The 14,342-nt window shown below is 51.4% G+C and overlaps 1 protein-coding gene across 2 annotated transcripts in view; it reads left to right on the forward strand.

The window, feature by feature from the left end:
• The window catches only part of PAPPA2 (pappalysin 2), a 74,878-nt gene that overhangs the window by 45,381 nt on the left and 15,155 nt on the right, over window positions 1–14,342 (forward strand). Inside the window, exons 15-19 of one of the 2 annotated variants that reach the window (XM_085231559.1) lie at window positions 1,805–1,979; window positions 3,791–4,004; window positions 9,666–9,834; window positions 10,053–10,185; window positions 11,197–11,306. In XM_085231559.1, coding sequence (XP_085087685.1) covers window positions 1,805–1,979; window positions 3,791–4,004; window positions 9,666–9,834; window positions 10,053–10,185; window positions 11,197–11,306 — 801 coding nt within the window. Of the gene's footprint in view, window positions 1–1,801; window positions 1,980–3,790; window positions 4,005–9,665; window positions 9,835–10,052; window positions 10,186–11,196; window positions 11,307–14,342 lie in introns of both variants that reach the window. The other variant, XM_085231560.1, reaches the window with a different exon arrangement.

Below are 14,342 nucleotides of genomic sequence, written 5' to 3' on the forward strand. Positions count from 1 at the left end.
CCACAGCAGGGGACATCTCAGGCCAAGGCAACACGCTCCTGCAGAGGGAGAGGCAGCCATTTCTCTTTTCTGGAAGGGAGGGTTAAACATCCCACGGACATTTTCTCTTTTAAAGTTGAAGTTAGTGGCTTGGGGAAAAAATGAAGTCATTGCAAAGTGACTATATTTAGATGGCTACAGAGAACAGCCTCTGGGAGCTTTTCTTCCTGTGTGCTTTCTTGCTCGAGCCTGTGAGGCAGGGCAGAGGTCAGCATGAAAGGGATCATCCTGCTTTCCAGAAGGCCAGGATCTGCCTTGTAAAGCTCTGAGCCAGCTCCACTCTCAGCCAGTGATGAGGAGACCTGGGACTGGTGGTCCTCAGAGCAGAGCAGCTTGGATGTGGGCAGTCACCTTGGCAGGGCCTTGGGCACAGTGTGTCCTATCCTTACCTTATTCCTGGAGAGGGGACTGAAGTCTCCAAGACTGAGCTGGCTACCCCACAAGCCCGAGGCAGAGTGTGAACTCACCCAAATGGAGACAGGCAGAGGTGAGTCAGGCCACGGGCACAGGGTGGGTCCTGTTTCCTTCAGAGATCCCCAACTGCTCAGCCTGCTAGGCACTGGGAAGTGTAGTGAGCAGGAGGGATGCACCCCTCAGCCCTTAGTCACTGGTGAGCTAATTAATTACACGGCACCACAGCTCTGTGGGCCAAGGCAGGCCCTTATCACAGAAGGAAAACAGGATACACGTGGAGCCACATGAAATAATTCTGCCTCGGGTGACAGTTTTTCTTTGTTGGGCAGCAAGATGGGAAACTTCTGGACAGAGCTTTGGCATGTGGCTGTCATAAGTGGTAGCAGCTTACAGGTGCCCTGCCCTGAGCCCAAAGTGATCTTCTATGTTGGGTGTGGGAGAGGGCACCCTGGGGTGTCTGATATGCAGCAGTCCTTTGGTGGAAGGGGGAAGACCATGAAAACTTCTATGATAAGTGCTGCTGCAAGAAAAGAGGTGCCACGTAGTCCTGTCCTAGTCTGCAGATGAGAGGGAGGAGAGCATGGCATGGCCAACAGGTTGGTTTCCATGCCCACAGCTCCACATTTCCCCAGCTCTTCAACGATTTGGCTATATGACCCTACATGCCAGTCTACATCTCCAGGCTTTTTTAGGAAAAAATGCACAGCACTCCACTGGATGTCCTCTGCACCATGCCATGCACCAAGGAACACCCACTACTTTCAGGTTCCAGCAAAACGCATTGGCTGGGAGCACAAATCATGGGTCTGAGTGCACAAGAAGCATGATGTTGTTCAGATGAGGAAGAGGCAATGAGAAGAGTTGAAAGAAATCTTTTTTTTTCTGCACACCCTCTTTGGGTTAGGAGTCTGGGGATGGAAATCATAGCACACCATCATGTACTGCTCTGTTTTGGCAAGGTCAGTACCCTGTATTAATCATATGTAGGGCTGGAACCCCTAGCAGCTGGGACTCAGGTTCTCATGCAGACCGCCAGCTGTGTAAGAGGGGCTATGTAATGACAACCTGAAAATGAGATTTTACAAATCTCTGATTTCAGTAAAGTCTGTGGGGATGACAGGAACAGGACATTTGGGGAAGACCAATCAACAAGAGAGGTGCCCATCAACACCTGAGTTAAGACTTGATCTTGTGGGGAAGAAAATGATAGTGGGCAGAGCTGGGAATAACTTCTTGCTTAGGAAGCTGTTGTGTACTTTCAAGTGCTTAACTTTTTCCCTTAAAGTTAGTAAAACACTGCATTAGAGTGCTCTTGCTGGAGTCTGATGGAGACTTGCTTTCTCTGTAGCAGGAGGTGGTGCTGACATGCAGTTCGGGGCGGTGGGACCGATCTGTGACTTGTGACCCTGTTGACTGTGGTGTCCCTGACCAGTCACACGTCTACTATGCGGAGTTCTCCTGCCCCAAGGGGACCACCTACCTGAAGAGATGCTCCTTCTCCTGCATCCACCCTGCCAAGCTTCGAGGTACAGTCTGAGGGATTTAACTCTCCCTTTTTGGTGCCTGTCCAAGGTTGTTCAAGACTGAGCAGTGATATTTTGAATTTCCCAGTTTGCTTCTGCCAACCAGGTGGGCCTTTGAGACTCCTCCCCAACTGGTGGGCACACATCCCTTTTGAGCAGGGGCACCATGGCATGGGGATACTCTCTGCGATCCCCATTCCTGGTTTGCAGCCCACATCCTCAGGGATGTCTTCTGCTAACTGGTGAAGTCTGGTTGGCTGTGGCATTACACAGATGAGTGAAGCAAGAGTGCAGACAAACAGAGAGGATTTCAGAGAACCGCAGATGGCCTGATGCCTGGCGGCTGTGGGAAATCATGTGGTTCAGCAGGCCTGGGGCCTTATAACGCCATAGAGACTGATGCCCACAGCTGCAGAGCAGTCTCAAGATGTGCACCACCCAGACACACAGCAGTCCTCCAGACACACCATGGCCTGGCTTTCATTCTGCCGACTCCATCAATACCCGCAGGAATGTTTTTAAGCCAAGTCGGAGAAAGAGAGCTACTGTTCCTGTCTATGCAAGGCTGAGCTGGATGGGATTTCGGGGGTAATTGCCTTGACAGCTTCAAGCATTGGGACTTTATGTGAGTTTCCACCAGTGCCTTCGCTCTGAACAATCGCATACAACAAATCATTTTAATGGGTGCCCTATTTTACGGCGACATTTATAGCCGAAACGCATGAAAATCATTTACTGTTTTTTTAGTTAAATCTAAGGAGCAAAACCGGTGGAGAATTAAAGTCTCATTTCATGACAGGAGGGAGCGCTGCAGATCCCAGTGTGAGCTGATCAAAGGGCAGCGCCCGAGCGACAGCTCGACGGGCCAAGTTCTACACAGAGCCATGCCGTTGCCTTCACTGGGTCAACTGAGGGCAAGCATGAAGCTGATATTTCCCTGACAGCCTCCTCTTGTTCCCGCTGAAGTCAACGGGAGGTTTGCCACGGGCTCCCTTGGCGTCCCATCCACGGGTGGCTTCCAGCAGCTGACAGCGGTCCTGGTGGGGCTCCGCCAAGGCCTACAAGGCGAGGGGGACCGCCGAGTCATCAAGGCAGGAACGTGTCTGCTGCTTGTTCTCCCCAAAGGCTCTCAATGCTCATAAATACTAAGAATAGGCAAGGAAAGGATTACATGGCTCCTGTCACGGCACTCGGAGGTGGGGACAGCCCATGCACCACAGCCGTCAGGAATGCTGGCGCTGAGCAGGAGCACTGCCTTGCCCATGTCTATGAGCTGTTGTAGGCAGAGAGGTGAGCCTATAAAAAGAAAATGATGCTTGAAGGGAGCATGGAGCTGTCTGGCTGTACCGTGAACCTGCTGGAGGCCCAATACAAAGCTCCCAAGAGAAGGCCCCAGTTCTTCAGTTCTACTTTTCTTCTTGCTCAGCAAGAAGCGGCATCCATAGCACGTGGTGGATGCAGGCATGGGCTCCTCTGGCAGGTCATGTGGGGTGAATGGAGTTGTGCTGAGCTAAACATGAGGAAGGGCCCATGTTTGTGTTTTTGTCATGCACGAAAGCCCTCAGCCCACCAAAGGCTCTCCTCAGGCATCATCAGAGAGAGGGGTTTTAAGGGAGAGCCTGGGGGAAATATGCAGAACCAAGATCATTTCTCCATCCCTTTGAAGCTGTCCAACTGTGCATATAATCTTTGTATGTATTGCCTCCCACGGTGTCATTACCACTCTAACAAGAGGATGTGTGCTGGTAGCTCAGATCTTCCCTCAGAGGTGCTCCAGCAGTGACCCAAACTTTCTACTTCTCTCCTGGGCTCAGGGATGAACCAATGGCTGACGTGTCTGGAGGATGGGCTCTGGTCGCTCCCTGAGGCCTACTGCAAGCTGGAGTGCGATGCTCCACCTGCCGTGCCCAATGCCAGGCTCCTGGTCCCACGCTGCATGCAGGGCAACCACGACGTGGGCTCCGTCTGCCGCTACAAGTGCAAGCCTGGGTACCACGTGGCAGAGAACACAGTGGGCAAACCTAAGAAGTAAGTCTGGGATGGGTCTGCTGTCACTTCTCCTTCCTACTCGTGAACAAAGAGGACAGGTCGTGGTACTCTTCTCCATCAAAGCACTGCTTCGGCTGCTGGAAGAGATATGAGACAGAGCAGCTTGCTCTCATGCTTAGTTCTTCAAATACAAGAGGCGTTCCCCCACTTTAGAATAAAGCAGATGGGAACTCCATATAAGCTGCTGTATATATTAAGTGCCTTAACCTGAAGCATGTGAGTTGTCCGGTGCAGCTCAATGCACTTGCCTCTTGCTGAAAAGTAAGCATGTGCAGAAGTGTTTGCAGGCTCTCGGGTAATTCAGTAGGGATGTGATAAGGTGACAAGTGATTAAAACAGGTCACAGCACTAGGATTGTAAGAACAAATGACAGCTTTCTGTTGGGGTTAAAGTTTTACTCCTTGCACGTCTTGGCTAAATTTGATCTCGAGCGTTTGTATTTCAATTGGAGAAGATTTTCCAAGTGCTTTGGGGAAAAATCCTGGTGATTCACTACCAACACTGTGATGCTGGAGGGCTGAGCAACGTTTTGTCTGTGACACCTCCAGTTAAAGTCCCCTTGGGTATGGTCACAAAAGATTCCCTGGCACCAGCAGGGTCCTCCCCAGAATCCCAATGCTAGCCCCAATCTGATAATTATGTGCTAATTGTTTAATGCCCTCTTCCAGTTTAAATTGGATGCAGACTTCAGCTCTACTTTGCTCTGGGGTAGGGTTGTTGTGCACTGGGAGGCAGCTGCCAAATTTCTTGCCTGGTAATGAAGGAAGTGGTTTCTGTAAACAGTTTTTCACAGTGTTAGGAGGATCTCTTGGGCCAAGAGGAGCAAAGCAAATTACGACTATGGCTACAGTCACATGGGCTGCTTTGCAAACTGTGGAGCAGCTTGGATGCCTGTGGCATTCAGGCGCTGGAGGTGCAGTTAGATCAACACAGTCCCAGCCCTGCTGCCACCACTGCTGTGGCAAAGGGAGACATCGTGTGTTCCCTGGGAGACCTCGTGCTCTTCTGGTGTGTGTGTGGCATCTGTGTAGGCCATCAGAACAGCCTGTAAAGCGAGCACCAACCTTGTTAAGGACTGAGTGCTGCACTGATGGGCGCAAGAAAACAAGTGCTGCTTTTTTTTATCAGCCTCCTGCAGTGCCTTTCTCCCATATGTTGTGTAGAACACCACAGCTACTACGTCTGTACTGGCAGTCCAAGCCTTGGGACTTTGCCACTAAGACCACCACCCTCTGGCCTGAGCCCTGGCTGGAATTTGGCTGTCTCTACCCAAGCCCAAATGCTCTTGGTTGCAGATGCTCATGTGATTCGCTCAGCTCTGTTCTTTTAGGTGAACATTACTGCAGTGGCAGGCACTCGTTCAAGAATGCTCAGAAGTCTCCTGAAAGCTCAGTTGAAGTTCATATCCAATAGCATCAGTGGAAGAGAAGGAGGATGACAAAATATGTTTTTTCAGAGAAGATGTTCTTATCTGTTAACTTGGGTGAGGAAAAGCCCCTCACAGATCAGTGCTCAGTCAACAAGAGATCCCTGAGGGAAAGCTGATTGTGTAATTAAAATCCTGCCAGGGATGTGCTGGCAGGATCTCTTGACTGACATGAAGAGCTGAAGCTCCTTCAGCTCTTTCCAAAGGAGATCTGTTTTTAGTCTGGAGAGCCCAAGGAACAGCCTGCTTTCATAAGCTGAGCTTTCACACTCAGCTCCTAGATAACAGCAGTGAGGGGAGCTGTATATACACATTGATGCTTTGTGATGGGAAGTCTGGTCTGGGGCAGTGTCTAGGCAGCACCACTGCACCCATCTGAACCACCAGAGAGAAACAAACCACCAAAGTGCACTGCTCAGCATTGAGAAGAGCCAGCCTCAATGTCACATAGTTAACAGGAAAATGAACATGGCTCCCACCCCACACTGCTCCCTGGTGTCACTTCTATTGCTAAGTGCCTGAAGCATGTGTTCGAAGCAGCTCTCCAACAGCAGCATCTGAGGCATTCCTCCTGAGGCCATCCTTCCATGGAACCACAGAAAAATGCAGTGGCTTGGGTTGGAAGGGACCTCAGTCATCATCGGGTTCCAACCCCTCTGCCACAGGGGCCAAACCCCCTGCCCACACCCCTTTGGAGGGGTACTGTGTTGCAGGGGTAATGCAATGAGCTGGGAACTGGAAAACCCAACCCTGGAAAGATCTCTTCAGCTCCTTGTTTGCTTTCCCCAATATAGGATGATTCTTGGAAAGGTCTCGGAGATACCTTGAGGGAATGAAGCAAAAAAGAAACCAGGTCTTTTGTCTCCTATTCCTGCTTGCGCCCTCTCTCCCCATGTCCAGTTCCTGGGATGAGCCCTGAGAAGCTGGCAGGACTGTCAGGAGATGCATTGGTGAGACTGAGGAATAAATGGCCCTTCACCAAGATCAAGGGATCCGTGAGACAGCCCAGCCCCATGGAGATGTCAGCCCCTCTACTTCTTGCCCTCTTCAAAGACAGCAGCAGGCTGGTGGAGACCATGAGGGAGAAAGAGGAGGTGGGGAACATGGATGGGAAGGTGGCCTGGAAGGAATTAGTTGGCTGAGGACTGGAATGGCATCAGAAGGATGGCAGCGGGCAAAGCAGGACAGCCCAGCCCAGGGATATCAGAGCCTAGCAGGGCACTGGGCATGCACATTGTGGTGGGTACAAAGGTGCAGGACTCTTGCTTCTCCTGCCCACATCTGGCCCCTTCCAGATAGAAGACAAACACACAGGCAGCCGGGAGAGCCAAAAGCCAGGAAAAGAAAACAGGCTGTCAGCAGGGCTCCATGTCATTTCCATTTCTAAGACTTTTGATAAAGATTTACTGCCAAGGTTGCCCAGGCTGTAGAATCCTTACAAGCTAGCCTTGCTTTCTTTTAACTTCCCATCAAATCTCCTTTCTTCCTCCCCCTCTTTTCTGAAGCCACCAGTCTCCTGCCATTGGAGATGAGGTGGCTTTGGGCTCATTCATCATTGCTCCTGTGTGGTGGACCCCAGCCTGGGGCTGGAACCCAGCCCTGCTCCTGCTCCCACAGCCCTGGGGCTGGATGGGGCTTGTGCCTTCACATTGGGTGCAGCCCCAGGCGTCTCCTGGTCTCCTCTCCCCATCAGACATCACGCTGCCCAGCTGGAGGGGGAAGCATTGACTCTGATTTTCCTGGCTTCCTCATTAATCCTTGCAAAATGCCTCTAAGCCAGATCAGAAGGAATCAGGGGGCCTGGAAACTTCAAGCTGCTTCAAGGTATTTCTTATTTTTATTTTTTTTAAAGCCTCTCCCTTCCCTCCTACATGCTTGAATACAAGCTTCATATGTGCAGTGGTGGTCCACGTACCCTGGGGTTTGAAGGCACAGAGACAGTGGGGCAAGCCTCCAGTGAGGAGGGATTCCAGTCCAGGTCTGGATGGGCTGTGGAGGGACAGGGAGAGATTATGCATGAGGTTATCCTGGACCTCAACAGGGAACCCCAGTGAGGGCAATGGGACTGCATTGTATGACATGCGTATTTGCAAAGACCATGAGCTGCCTCACCCCAGCCATCCCCAGCTCTGTGCCAAACGGCCTCTGCTGCAGCTTGGAAGAGCAACAGTGGCATGCAGTGGCTGCATCAGTTACACCCAGGTGTCCAGGTGTGCTGCTGCTTTGAGAAGGGGTTTTCATCAGTGATAGAGGCTTTGTACCACTGCTTTGCTCCTATTCCCTTAAAGCCATCAGCTTAACCTCCAGTGTAGTTGCAACACAGCAGTGCAAGGAAAGCCCTTCTCTGCTCTGATTTACTCCATGTGCCAGGTAATGATGGAAGGGGGAACTGTTGCTTGAGGTGTTGGACAGAGCAAGGTGTTCAAAGCAGTGAGATCTGATGTGGATGTCTTTGAAAGGCAGTGAGCATCATTCTGGTGGAAGGGGCAACAAGCAAGAGCAAGAAACCAGCAGTATTCAATCTGCTGAAGCTGCAGATGTCCACTGTGAGATCTAGAGATGTTTCTCCCCTCCACCCTTCCAAGATTGGATGTAGTTTCAGTTCTCTTTGGTCAATTCAAGGCTCCTGCTTGAACTGGGGTCCCTGCCATGTACCCTTCCTTCCTGTACCTTCCCCGTGTTACTGCTTATGTTCATCAGAGCAGGAAACATCTGCCACTTTTATAAAGTCTCTAGAAAAAATCAGGTCTCTGACTTCTGAAAGCAGAAACAGATTCTCAAAGAGCTTCAAATATTTAAAAAGACAGGAATGTTTTGAAAAGACTCCCAAATGTCCTGTCCAGCAGCACCCAGCAGAAACATACACACCTGCCTTGGGGTCAGGCAGACACTTGTCCACAGCATGGTGCTGCCTAGGATCATGAGTCGCTTCTCTCCATATGCACATGGTCCTCCAGCCTTCTGGGTTAGCTGAGTATCCAGGCAAGCAAAGCAGGGTGCACAAATGGACATGAGAAGTGGGGGTTGACCTGATGGAGACATCACCAAGCCCACTGCATTGTGCTCTGACAGCAGGGTATGGCCACGGTCCCCACTGCTGTGGTGCATGGTGGGAGCACAGGTGGCCCCAGGAAGGAGCTCAGAGCAAGGGTTTCTGCAACTCAGCACTGGACGTTAGATTCCCTCTGCAGGATGCCTGGAGCCCTGCTTGCTGGCTTCAGCAGCTGGAGTGAGCAGAGGTAAGCAGCAGGCATGGGCGTTTGGTGGGAGTGATGGTACAGAAAGGAAAAAGATGAAACAAGAACCAAGGAATCAGCACAGGTAAAACTCATCAGCATTGTAAAAATCTATGTGTCAGTAACTGGGTCAAAGGAGTTGGACTCGATAATCCTTACAGGTCCCCCCCAACTCAGGATGCCCTATGATTCTATGATATGTCCCCAGCTTGCCCAAAGTCCCAGGGTTTTCATGCTTCTATGCAGAAGATGTGAAGTCTGTCTTGCTGCCAAGGCGAGGAGACAGAGAAGCGGGTGGGCTCTGCTCCTGGCCTTTCTTTCCCCTTCTTTTTCATCCTCTTTTTGGCAAGCATTTCACGCTGGGGCTGTTTCAGCAGTGCAAGCTGGTGTTGGTCTGCTCTGGTGCGGCAGCTCCTCAGCGAGAGTGGGATTGACAGCTCTGGCCGGCGTACAAAGAGGAGCCTCAGCAGGGCTGGGCATGGGCCAGCAGGATTTACAGAGGAGGCTCACTCCTCCAGCAAAGTATGCAGCTACTGGCGGCTGGACAAGGCAGCCATGCACGTACCTGCGGGGGCTGCGGGCAGGGAGAGATCATCCGGAGGTGCTACAAAGGATGGAGAGTGATGGGGAGCACAGGAAAATGTGTCTGGGGTTCCAATACCAGTGCTGTGGGAAGCACGAGAAAAAGTGCCTAGGGCTCCCGAATCGTAGAATTATTAAAGCTGGAAAAGATCACTAAGATCATCTAGTCCAACTGTCAACCCATTGCCATCATGCCCACTAAATTGGTGTGATGGGGTGGTGGGCAGCGTGAGAAGTGTCCAGGATTCCTAAATCAGCACAAGTGGAAGGAAAGGTCCTGGTTGAACCTAGGGTTACCTAGAGATGCATGGAAAGCCCCATGCACGGGGGTTTCAGAACCAAGAAGGATGCTTTCTGGAGTCTGCAACCCAGCTTTCTTTCCGTCTCTCTCCCCAGGAAGTTCCTGAAAGTGCAGTGCCTGGAGAGCGGGCAGTGGGAGGAGGGACGCTGCATCCCTGTGGTGTGCGAGCCACCCCCGCCAGTGTTTGAGGGCATGTACAACTGCACCCAGGGCTTTGAGCTGGACAGCCAGTGTGTCCTGAGCTGTGAGCCACCAGGATCACGGGTGAGTGATGGGACGGATGGGCGTCAGCCACACGTTGGGCTTCAGAGCATTGCAAAATAGCAGGGCTCGGCATGTTGGGGCATTTGGGTACCAATAAAAGCAAAACCAGAGCTCTTCTCACTGCTGGAGATGACTGTGGTGGTGTGGGCACCATTCACAGCACAGCACGCACCCCAGCTTAGGGTGTCTCCAGAACCTGGTCTCTCTCTGCTCTCCAGGTCCCTATTGTCTGCACCAAGGAGGGCACGTGGACAGAGGAGTTCAAGCTGTGCAAGAGCCTGCAGGGCACCTGCCCGCCACCCCCAGAGCTCAACCTCGTGGAGTACAAGTGCGAGCAGGGGCACGGCATAGGTGAGGGCAGGAGAACACCCTGCAGAAATCCAGACCCTGTGTTGAGTCAGCCGTCCTGGAAAGTCAGCTGGAAGGTCACGGTGACTCTTCTACTTGGGCCAATTCCCATTAAATCTATGAAAAAATTGTTTTTTCTTCAATCTCCTCTTGAACACAGAGCCCTAGGATGGCTTTTGCCCTATGCATCCCCTGGTAAGTTAGAATTGGCATCGGCTTAAGCACTTCTTCAGAAGCAAGGACTGACTCATCTCTAGGGCAAGCCCAGCCCTCTGCAGTGCTTTATCTCACCCTCCAACTCTCAGTCCCACCGCAGCCTCTGCACTTAATCTGACTGCAGACATCTGCAGGGTTAATGGGGCAGGTCTGAGATAAGAGCTGGAGTGACAACTGTGTGTAACAGAGCACTTCCACCAGACGAGGGACCACATCATCCATTTCTTTCTAAAAGACTTGGTTGTTTTTCAGCTGCAATGCTGTCACAGTCATTACATCCCACCTGCCATCACACTGGATGGGACATTAGTTTAAAACCCAAAACTGGCTGAGGCTTGGCCACGGGTAAACTTGGGAAAGATCTGATGTGAAGCTGGGACTGAGGTTGGGACCCATCTGCTTTGCCGAGTGAGAGTTTTACAGCTTTTTTTCCTCCTGGATCATAGGAAGTCATGGTAGAAGAACTGTTAGAAGTACTTTCTGACACATTGACAAGCAGCCGTAATATCTAGGCCAGACATGTTTTCATGTCGGGTCTTACGTCTTGCCATCATGGCTTGGGTTCACCTCTTCAGACATGTTTACTTGTTACCTCCTTCAGGAAAAGGGTATCAGCTGCAAAAAGCTTCTGTAAACTCTTGTACAAGTCAGGGCTGGGGGAAGAAATTGTCAACTGTTGGTAGGCAAAGGATCTCCTTCACATGCACCTCTGCCCTCAGTGAGGAGCCGGCACTGTTCCACATCAGGCAGTTGCCTGGTTCCTGCTACAATCCCTTAAGGCTGTCTCTCCTTCCTCAGGTGCTGTGTGTGTGCCTTCCTGCATTATCCCCCCCAGCGATCCAGTCATACTGCCCGAAAACATTACTGCTGAGACTATGGATCACCGCCTGCAACCCACCAGAGTCCAGGTACGTGAGGAAGGAGCATTGCTCCAACAGAGCATTCACCATCCATATACGTGGGGATCCTCAAAATATTTACAGTGTGGCCAAATCAGTCTTTCCTCCTCTCTATCCAGTGTTTTTTTAATACAAATCTCTTTGCTTTCAGTAAAAAGAAATTTGTAAAAAGAAATTTGCAGTAATTTGAGTGAAGAGCTCAGGGTTGGCTGGTTTTCTCCATGAGTGCATGCTCAGGAGACACCTGCTGGTTGCTCATCCTGGCTGCCTCTGCCCTGATGTCCACTTGGAGTTGGGATGAGCTCCAGCAGGACACATCCTGTTGATAAGCAGGTGTAAGGCATTGAAACGCGCTGCCCAGGGGGATGGTGGAGTCACCATCTCTGGAGGCATTCAAGAAAATGGAGATGTGGCACCAAGGGACGTGGTCAGTGGGCATAGTGGGATGAGTTGAGCTTGGGCTTGGTGATCTTAGAGGACTTAGAGGACTTTAATGATTCCGGATGTGCAGTTGCTAGGCTTAGACATAGTGGCAAGTCCTTCATCAATGACATTTGGTTCTTGTGAATGTTACCCACAGCATAGAGATCAAATATCTTCCCTAACGCTGCTCTTTGTCCATCTGGACCCTTTCTGGGTATATCTCTGTGGTGCTGGTGTAGCAGGTGGTGATGGATGCATGTAGATATTCAAGCTCCCCTTTTCCTAGGCTTTGGTTAGCCCTGGTGGAGGTCTCTGTAGTGACCACATTCATCCTCCCAGATACGTCTTGGACCTGCTTCACCCAGGCCAGCAGAGGTCATGCCTGATCTCTCTGCACCATGCCTGCTTCATCTGATGCCACGAGGCTTCAGACTGATTCTTCTGGTTCATAACCAGTGCCCAAGTCCTCAGTATTTCTTCCTCCTCTTCCACACACTGAGGATGCTACTGCACAGCCTCCTGCTCTCTGAGACCAAAGCACAGCGTAAGCTACTGGCTGTAACGTGAGCTTTCCAGGACTTGCAGGATACCTCTGTGAATGAAGCTAAACACAGGAATCCTGCTGACTTTTGGGATGTGCCACACGCGATTGGCAGCCAAGGTACTGGGATGACAGAGCACAGATCAGAATTCACTCCTGGCAGAGGGCAAAGCACAAGCCCTGGTCCCTGAACACCTGGCAGCTGCAGTGCAGCCCCGGGCAGCGTGTCCCTGCCAGGAAGGAGGCATTGCCATCAGCTGGGAGCTGGCTCTGCTGCCAGGACCGCTGGCCACCCGCTTGCCTCTCCCTCCCCATCCCTTACTCATTCAGTAGGCAAAACAGCTCAAATAGCTCACATAGTTTGGATCTCCGTGGCACTACTTTCTCAAAATGCAGCTCCAACGGGGTAATATTTCTTAAAATAAAACCGAGATGCAGAAGGAAAGAGGTGGAAGAAAGGAAAACAAACAGTCCTCCTGGGAGCTGGCACCCTTATCCAGGCCTTCCCCTCCCCCTAGGAAGCTGCAGGAGGCCCAGCAGCATCCCCACTCCATGTCTTCATGCCTTTGCAGCAGCAGGATGCCCATGGCGTGTGGGATTGTGGAGCCTGAGTCTTGGACAGATCACCGGGTGGCTTGGCCACAAGTTCTCATGCAAGGGAAACTTTTTGGAGAAGTGAAGAGTTGTGTTATTTTAAACATTGGCACTACCCCTAGCAGCATCTTCATGCATGATCTGCCTTGCTTTCTTCTCTGCCTCCTGCTGTGCTTGTGTTCCCAGGAGCTGCCACGCTCCCAAGGTGATGGGGAGGATGCGACAAAGCACACTGGGGCTGCAGAGGCTGCCTGGGGAGGGCACTGCTGTTTTTTATGCTCTCATTCATCACATTCCACAGCCAAGAAAGTCTGGGAACTCATTCAAGTTGTACAGCAACCATTTACAACACATCCACTGGGGTTGGGATCCAAGCATCCTTTGGGGTGAGCAGGAATTGCTCTCTCCAGCCTCTCTGTCCCATCCCATCACAGCTGCCTTCCCTGCTCTGGCTGAGGACATTACCTCTGGAGCTTGCTCTTGGCAACCCATTGGGTTGGACTGAAGACTTGGAGCAAGAAAGAGCTGAAAAATACAGTAGAAACACAGGGGTTTGTCTGCTGCCACTTGCAAGAATGCTACTACCACCCTGCTCTCTGGCCACCAGTCACTACCCTGGAGTACATGGGAAGCAGATGGAGATGCCACCAGCCAGCCTGCAGCTCCCTCATCCCTCCCATCATGTACAAACCCAGGAGTAAAGCACCCCATGAAAGCAGATTGAGGCAGAGCTGCTTCATCCCATGCTGAGGGTGCTGGAGCCACATTGGTGGAAGAAAGACGTGTCCATCCATGTAACAGCCATGCTGTGCAGGGCATCCTAGGACACTTTCATAGGCCAGCCGTCATTTTATGGGGCCTCAGATTTCAAAGCCTGCTTGAGCTTTACAAGGAGGAAATTGCCTGTGTGGTGGGGCTTTTCTTCCCCCATATAATCATGCGTGCTCCCAACATCCCCCTTCTGAATTATGGGGACAGAGCGTTCCAGTTAGATGAAACTCAGTCCTCCACATTCAGTTCTCATGTCCAGTTGGCTGCAGCTGCTGACTTAAAAGCTCATAAATACCTCTGCGGCGTGGGTGAACGTGAAGCTGGTGTATCCAGACCAGTCAAGTCCGGGGAGTTGAGTTCCCAGGTGTCTCCCTTGTGGACACAGCTCTTGGACCTCTACAGGGTGCATTGATGCTGGTGTCCAGGGACAGCTGGCTGGGACGTGAGGCTGGTGCAAGCGAGAAGTTGCTAAATGCAGCACGGTGTGGTGAGATGAATGGAGGACTCCATCTGTGGTGGTCCTGGATGGCTGCTTCCCAGGTTGGCTGCTGCCTACCATGTGTAGTGCTGCCAGCCAAGTCTAGATCCTGGTGATCCTTGCCATCTCCCCTTTTCCTCTCCTGGGAGTTCATACATATACATAACACATACATTTATCTCTTATCCAGGCTCTGCTTTGAGCAGTGTTGTCTGGTTTGTGGGCGAAGCTTGGGTTC

The sequence above is a fragment of the Meleagris gallopavo genome, chromosome 10 (genome assembly GCF_905368555.1).
Source record: "Meleagris gallopavo chromosome 10, MGAL_WU_HG_1.1, whole genome shotgun sequence".
Classification (NCBI taxonomy): domain Eukaryota; kingdom Metazoa; phylum Chordata; class Aves; order Galliformes; family Phasianidae; genus Meleagris; species Meleagris gallopavo.